Source organism: Sebastes umbrosus, chromosome 12, assembly GCF_015220745.1.
Source record: "Sebastes umbrosus isolate fSebUmb1 chromosome 12, fSebUmb1.pri, whole genome shotgun sequence".
Lineage (NCBI taxonomy): Eukaryota > Metazoa > Chordata > Actinopteri > Perciformes > Sebastidae > Sebastes > Sebastes umbrosus.
The window spans coordinates 26798593-26806845 of record NC_051280.1 but is presented as its reverse complement, the minus strand read 5'-3'; the positions used below and the strand labels follow the sequence as shown (position 1 = coordinate 26806845).

Below are 8253 nucleotides of genomic sequence, written 5' to 3'. Positions count from 1 at the left end.
TTGTCTATTCATCTCCAGTACATGTGAAGAAACCAAGACTGGGCACTCGTCAAGTTATAGGAGCAATAATGATAATGACACTTCAGTGTTTGGCTTAATGTATTGGTGTAATGACGGTGGTTCATGATTCTTCTAAAGCAAAGCTGAGAAGAAGAACCTCTTAAAAGTTTTCTTTTGACTTCTGTTATCATACACTAGAATTATGAATTAATTCAGTACAATCTCAGATATCTAACTCAGTCTAATGGTTTGCAAATTGCTGCAAGAGACCTTACAGGTCAAACTGTCTGAGGGTCTGTTCTCCTGGTTGTTTTTAATGTAGCCTACTACTGCTACTAGTGAACTAGGGCTTTGCATTACCATTTCATGATTAAATACTCAATAATAATTTTACTATAAAATGTATTTCGAACATGTAGAATACAAAAAAATAAAATAAATAAAATAGGAAAAGAATGATCATACCAACAAGTGGACAGTCAGAAACAAGTAGTATTTACATACAATGAAACGCATAAGAAAAATAGATTGATTTATTGAATATGATTTACATATTCGAAAAGGAGTGAGAAGAAGTATAAACTTATTAAATCCCACCCCTTCTCCAAAAATCAATTGTTAATTATTAACCAGTTTCCTTATTGAGCCATACATATACTCAAATTAAACTTTCCTAAATATGTCTAACTATAATTTTTTTATTTTTTTATTTATTTATTTATTTGCACATATATAAAACTGCACAAAATCCAGTCAATGAAAAAACAAACAAACGAGAAATGTGTCAGGAGCAGTCAAGAAGCCACAGGCTTATACAAAGGACCTCCCCTCCAACCCCAGGAGAAAAAAAAACAATAACAAAAAAGGAAGAAAGATCTAAACAAGATCTTTCTTTCTTCTAAAAAAGTTAAACAACAACAAGAAGTACACAAAATTTGCAGAAAAACCTAACCAAAAAGTGGAAAACAATCCAATAAAAACAATGAAATACAAAAAACAGTACAGAAGAAAAGAAAATATATCTAAACATATCAAAAGATAATTAGACATCATGAATTAAATGTAATGATAATTTCCTTTTAAAATGTTCTAAGGATAACGAGCTCTTGATAACATGTATTTTGGTGTTCCATATTTGTACACCACGATATCTGAGGGAGTACTGGCCATGTTTTGTTTTGTAAAAAGGCAGGTGAAGATGAATTATTAGATATGTATATTATATATAATTTAATATACATATTTTACCTTAAATTTTAGTTGCCCAGTAGTGGCCTCAGTAACACAATTTCAATAATGAGCATCAATGCTGGGACATGAAGCAGCTCTGATAGAAGTGTTTGCGCATGCGCAGTGTGTGCTGTTCGATACCAGCGATGCTCGATTGATTTGGAGTGCAGACAACATGGCCTCGGACTGTCAGCCGTAATAACTCTCTCTCTCTCTTGTTGTTTTCTGATGATCTTTCTGCTCATTAGCTCTTATTTAAAGCTTCCTAGACGACATGGGGTTAACACAGAGTTCAGAAGTGTCCGAAGGAGGAACGTATGGATACCATGTCCACGCAGTAAGACTGTTATTATGATGATTTAGCTGTCTTTGACTGTTAGAACAGCTTGTCCAGCTTATCACCAACGGCTACTGGATGCTAACAGGGAGCTAACAGCTAGCCGGTAGAACCCGATGAGCTGGCACTGGTTACCTGGTTACCGGGTTACCTGGTTACCGGGTTACCTGGTTACCAGTTTACATGTTCTCCTTTATTCCTAGCTGACACAATGCGACAGAAACTGGTATTTACTTGTGTAATTATTTAAGAAATAGGCTTGAATTGAGTCTTGTAACGTGTCTCATAGTCCACTGAGCTGTTCCAGTGATTTATAGGATTGATTTGAATCATAATAGTGGCTAGATATGAGCTACTGCTATGGACTAATGTTAGATAATGGTTTTCAGCTTCATGGCAAATGAAGAAGATGATTAATCTATTGGCCTCCAATGAATTGCATATCTTCATTTTTTTCATTCCTTTGCAAAAAAAAATAGTAATTGTACATCATTTCATTAACTGTTAAAGCAGCAGTAGGTAGAAATGGAGCAAATAATGATTATTATTTTTATAAAACGGTCTCTATAACCTGACAGTAGTGCATGAGACAGATAATCAGAAAAAACATCATGTGCCTCTGTGTCCTCCGGTGCTCCTAAAGGCATCTGCAAGATTTCACAGACTGGAGGAAAACAACCAATCAGAGCCGAGCTGGAGCCTTGCCGTCTCTGAGCAGCTGATTACAGCTAAACAGTACACTACAAGATGAATCTGAAAACATCTGAGGAGAGAAATAGGCATTACAGTAACCAAATATTGATTCATAATTGATCAGCGCTGCCTAGTTTGACCGTTTGATCGGAGTTCCCGAGTGATCGAGAGCTGCCTCCGTTGAATGAACAGCCAATAGGAACGCTCTCTCTCTGAAATGAGCTGTGATTGGTCAAAGTCTCCCGTCACGGGTTAGATTTTCTAAAGCCTGATAACAGAGCCATGAGGAGGAGCAGAAGTCTAGTTTTCTCTCAGAACACTTGAATTATAACATGCTGAAAGGTTATTATGGAATTTTTGCCCAATGATGCCAAAAATATTCTGCCTGCTGCCACTTTAATGCTAATAGCTAACTGATGAATCGATTGAGAGAGATCAAGTGAAAATGCCAGTGGTCCAAGCTTTGCTGCTTCTCTCTGTTTTATATTGTTATTAAATTAATGTTTTTTTAGTTTTGGACTGTTGGTCGGAGAAAAAAAGCAATTTAAAAAGACTACATGATTAATTGAATATTCAAAATATATCTAAATTGGTCCATAATAAAAATAATCCTTAGTTGTTTAAAGAGGCTATGATTTAGATGCTCCAAAACAGCTTACTCAAGCTGTTAATTCATTTTAATAATTTTTAAGATTAATTTCCCAAATAATATTCTAATAACTAATAATTTTGGTGAAGGTAAAGTTATCAAAATGCTTGTGTCGGTTTTGACAGGTGCAGCCAAATTCCCCTGCAGATGTGGCCGGACTGCAGCCATTCTTTGACTTCATTCTGTCTCTGGACAACAAAAGACTTGTAAGTGTATTGAGTGTCCTATTGTAAGTATTGTAAGTAGTTAAAGGGATAGTTTGGGTGATTTGAAGTGCGGTTATATGATGTACTTATACATAGTAGGTATATTACCTACAGTAGATGACGGTTGGTGTGCCCCCAGCATCGAGAAATAGACAGGAGGCACCGGAGCAAAACAAAACGGTGTTGTGGAAGGGGGCCGGTAGAAAAACATATTTTAGCTACCTAAAAGAAAGGCTCACCTAAAAAAAAATGTATATCCGTTTAAGTGTACGCTACCTACTGTAAGTAATACACCTACGATGGATAAGTACCTCATACAACCCCACTTCAAAACACCTGGACTATCCCTTTAAGTCATTAGTCATTGACTACAGTTTGGTCATAAACAGGTCATAAACAAAGAGTGCACAGACACAGGAACATAAAAGTAGAGCTACCTCCCACTCCTACTGTTTTGACTCCTCCCCTCACTGTTCACCAGAATGAGGAAAACGACATGCTGAAGGAGCTCCTGAAAGCCAACGTGGAGAGAGCGGTGAGGATGGAGGTGTACAGCACTAAAACCACGAGGGTCCGTGAGCTGGAGGTGATGCCCAATAACATGTGGGGAGGACAGGGCCTGCTGGGTGCCAGTGTTCGCTTCTGCAGCTACCAAGGAGCCAACGAGAATGTCTGGCATGTACTGGTGAGCCTCTTCATCAGGAACTAGAAGAACTAAATCGACTGACCTAACACTGATTTGAACTTCTATACCCCCTTTACAGCTCCACCCTTAGCTCGCTAACTCCTATTGCTTTCCCGTAGGACGTGGAGGCCAGTTCACCTGCTGCACTGGCACAGCTTGAGCCTCACAGTGACTACATTGTCGGAGCAGATCAAGTGTTGCAAGACGTAAGACTCATTTTCATATAATGCTTGATTGCAAACGTTTGGCTCTGATATATTTTGTTTTGATCATTTGTGAGATTTTTCCAAAATTATATCTTTTAACCAAATCTTTGAAAGATGACTCGTAGTTAACTCATGAGTTGCTGATTTCCAGTCAGAAGACTTCTTCTCGCTGATTGAGGCCCATGAAGGGAAGCCCCTGAAGCTGCTGGTGTACAACACAGAGACAGACAACTGCAGAGAGGTGGTGGTCACACCCAATGGAGCGTGGGGCGGAGAGGGCAGGTACGTGACAACACACAGATACGAGTTATTCAGAGTGACTTACTGGAGTATACCACTGCAGCTCACCTTTAATCAGCTGATCTACTTGGCTGGACCGCAGAGGGCCAGCCCTACAAACGCAGTGATGAAGTTACACGATTGGTCGGCCGAGTGTTTGAGTTTCCTCATTGGTCGTTGCTCTTTTAAAATGAAAAGGCGGGAACAGTCCTTTGTTTACGTTTTCAGGGAGGCGTGTCAACGGTTTCACTCACAGGCACGAATGCTCCTCTTTCGGCACATTTCCATCATTAATGTCCTATGGAAAGCAGGAGAAGCAGTCGCCCAGTGCATGGTGGGAGTGTTGCGGCAAGTTAGAGAGGGTCTGTATTTGCATAATGTTGCGATTTTTCAACTTTATGTAAATACAGACTCTTCAGCCCTTCCAGCGCGACGTGTCCGGCTCACGAAACTTTGAGCAAGCTGTGAAACTAGGTGATCTCGTTCTAAAATGATACAAGATTCAGCAGTGGTATCGCCTATTTCCCGCTTAAAATGTTTTCAGAAGTAGATTTTGGTTGATTGTTTAGATGGAATAACAGAAAGTTTACGAGCAGGCCGTCATGTTGTTACCATTCATTTAGGCCTTTTCAGATTATACAGCATTATTCTATGTTTTAAAATGTGTCTTGAAGCATTTAAAATGTTTGCTCTTAGTTTGGGTTGTGGCATTGGTTACGGCTACTTGCACCGAATCCCAGCACTTCCTGACGTATCGCCGGCGAAGCCTCCCACCCCTGTTCCTGAGGAGGACCCCGCTCCAGAGCTGCCTACCCCTACCCATGGGTTCACAGAGGTAAATCTAAATGCACATTTATTCATTGTTGACTAATCGATTGGTTATGTTTTCAATTAAGTGATTAATTGTTTAGTCTATAAAATGTAAAACAAATGGTTAAAAGTCACATTTGAGAAGCTGAAATCAACAAATGTTTAGTATGTCTGCTGTTTAGATTGCTTAAATGACTATGGTTAACAAACATTGGGGCTCATGCTGGAAGCGTTATACGAACAAATGTCCTCTTATTTTTGTACGTATCCACGATTTGTTCTTATTTTGTTATTAGTTATTGATTTCTGGAATTCACCAGTGTTTTCATATTTTTGCTCTTCTCTTACGTAAGAGAACATTTTACAAGCAGTCGAGCGCACTCTTACCAAGATCAGAAAAAAACATTGTTTTCACAGTCCACAAATTGTTTGTCCAACACAAGTAAACATTTAGATTTGAGGAACAAACCACAACGATTTCCTGATAATGTTACATGATGTCAAACTATAAGTCGTGTAGTAGCGGTAGAGCTTATTTCTGTTACCTGTTTTCCAGGCACCTTTGATGGCACCGTCAAGTCAAAGTGAAGATGTGTTAGACCTGGAGCAGCTGACCCTCCAGGAAGATCCTCTACCTCCACCCATCCAGAGGGTCATGGACCCTGGTCAGTTCAGATACGCAGAGGTGTTAGATAGGGCTGTCAATCGATTAAAATATTTAATTGCATGATTGTCCGTAGTTAATTGCGATTAATCGCAAATTTTTTATTTGTTCAAAATGTACCTTAAAGGGAGATTTGTCAAGTTTTTAATATTCATCAACATGGGAGTGGATAAATGCTTCTTTTATGCAAATATATGTATATATTTATTATTGGAAATCAATTAACAACACAAAATATTGTCCAGAAACCCTCACAGGTACTGCATTTAACATAAAAAATCTGCTCAAATCATAACATGGCAAACTGACTTGACTATGACTTGCCCAAAATTGCATGTGATTATCATAAAGTGGGCATGTCTATAAAAGGGACAGTCGTCGTGGGTACCCAGAGAACCCATTTTCCTTCACATATCTTGAGGTCGGAGGTCAAGGGACCCCTTTGAAAATGGCCATGTCAGTTTTTCCTCATCAAAATCTATCATAAGTTTGGAGCGTTATTTATCCTCCTTCGAGACAAGCTAGTATGACATGGTTTGTACCAATGGATTCCTTAGGTGTCCTTGGCATCTAATTGGGTTCATAATAATTTACTTATCAAGTGTTTTGTGTTTTTTTGTTCAGGTTTCACAGACTCTGAAGTGGCGGCGATGAACCCCGAACCTGCAGATTTGGCAGACAGACTGGATCTGTCCGTGTCGTCCATCGACATGACCAACACCTCACTGGCTATGCACGAGGAGAAGGACGGTGAAGTCTCTGGAGTTGGTGAGTTAGGACAGCAGCAGTTTATACAAATGTTTCCAGAGCTTTAATGATTATAGATTTGGCAAAAGGAACAGAGACTGAATGTTTGTATTTCTTGTTGCGCAGAGGAGCTGGAGGACAGCGTGCTGCTTTCGTCGTCAGCTGACAGCCAGGCGGACCCACAAGAGCTGAGCTACCAGGCCGCCGCCGACCTCACCTCTGCTCTCGCTTCCAATGACACTTCGTCAGATTCAGGCGTCCCACCGGCTGAACCATCTCACCTGGTCGCAGAGTCCACAGACCTACCCGGCTCTCCGTGTGAACCTAGCGTTAGCCCAAGTCCCCCTATAGAGTCCCTAGATCCTCCTGCTGCTGAGCCCTCTGTCCCAGCCGAAGACCCTCCCTGCCCGTCTCCCATTGATCTCCTCCAATCCTCTGATGCTGCTGTTGATGAGTCGATGGCTGACGATTCTCCTGCTCAGGCCGTCGAGGATGAGCCAGCGGAGGAGCCTGCACAGCCTCTAGATGTGGCTCCAGCTCACCACTGCAGCCACGAGAGTGACGAGGAAGAACCAGAAGAACCAGAAGAACCAGAAGAACCAGAAGAACCAGAAGAAGAGGAGCCTCTTGAGTAAGCTTGCACCAGAACGTACAAAAAACACGAAGTGAAGTTGACAATCACTGGGGCTTTTTACACTGTATAGGAAATACAGGACAGACGGAGGGAAAAGCTGTCTTACAATAAGCGTTTGGCTACTTCATCAAGTTAGTTACACTACAGAATCCAGCTAAAGCGTTAGCATATATATAGAAAAATACTTAGAGGCACTGTAGGAATATCGTATTTGTTTTATATTTGTGGGAAAACGTGGGAATTTTAAGTTACTGCTAACTTGTATACCAACAAGGTTACATTTTTATCCATGCTTGGTTCAAAAATCTGATTATACGGGTGACAAGATTTTGCTTCTAGTACACTAATGTGATGAATACTTGAACATTTCCAAAGACAAACGCATGCATTTATTACAGCGAAGCACAGCTGCACCTTAATATTCATAACACTATCCAAGTTTTTGAAGCTACCAGACTGTTGGCAGCTCAGATTGAGTCGTCACAGTGCTGTGGTGCATTTTGATTCCCAAAATAGAACTTTTAAAAAAATTGCTTGCTTATAAGAGGGACACTTTTACAGTAGTTTATGGCCCATTGGATTTTTAAGTGTTGGTATGAGGGAAATATTTGTATACTAGTCCGTACACGTTTTTAGTCCACATTTGATGAGGTCAGTTTGTTTTAAACAGTGTCTTTAATGTGATTAAATCAGACACGCAGTCTGTGATCTGTTTGAAAACTATTTTTACGATTTGTATCACTGGAATCATGCCCCCATGTCTCATTCAACACTATTCTTACTTTGTAATTTTTTTTTGTGATCTATGCAACAGTAGACAAGTATGTTAAGAAGTCTGGTTAACAGTGACGCTGCCGTTGAGTAATTGTTTTCTGTCTTTCTAGGGGGCTTCTTAAAAGTTTTTCACTGTCAGAGTAGGTGCTAGCGTGTAAAATAAGGAAAAGTATTTTTTCAGATATTTTATCAATTAATTGTATGTTTTATTAGGAATGAGTGAGTCTTTTGATGAATGTGAAATGGGTGAATCTTTCATGGTTAAACAATCATATCACTTGACTTTAAAAAAAAAGAAAAAGAAAGAAGTTGTCCCTCGTTTTTTCTTATTTCATCACC

At 39.8% G+C, this 8253-nt stretch overlaps 1 protein-coding gene across 1 annotated transcript; it reads left to right on the top strand.

The window, feature by feature from the left end:
- Positions 1-1378: 1378 nt before the first annotated feature.
- Positions 1379-8208, top strand: gorasp1a (golgi reassembly stacking protein 1a). Its single transcript, XM_037787245.1, has 9 exons — positions 1379-1567; positions 3035-3115; positions 3597-3800; positions 3920-4006; positions 4158-4288; positions 4982-5120; positions 5652-5760; positions 6384-6527; positions 6633-8208. Exons 1-9 carry the CDS (start codon positions 1505-1507, stop codon positions 7139-7141), a joined length of 1467 nt encoding a protein of 488 aa, XP_037643173.1. The 5' UTR covers positions 1379-1504; the 3' UTR covers positions 7142-8208.
- Positions 8209-8253: the final 45 nt, after the last annotated feature.

Excerpts from the sequence above, each read along its gene's own strand:
- gorasp1a (XM_037787245.1), top strand. The coding sequence starts at position 1,505 with ATGGGGTTAACACAGAGTTCAGAAGTGTCCGAAGGAGGAACGTATGGA. Across the intron at positions 4,289-4,981 it reads GCGTGGGGCGGAGAGGGCAG|TTTGGGTTGTGGCATTGGTT; the intron begins GTACGTGACAAC and ends GTTTGCTCTTAG. Across the intron at positions 5,121-5,651 it reads CTACCCATGGGTTCACAGAG|GCACCTTTGATGGCACCGTC; the intron begins GTAAATCTAAAT and ends CCTGTTTTCCAG.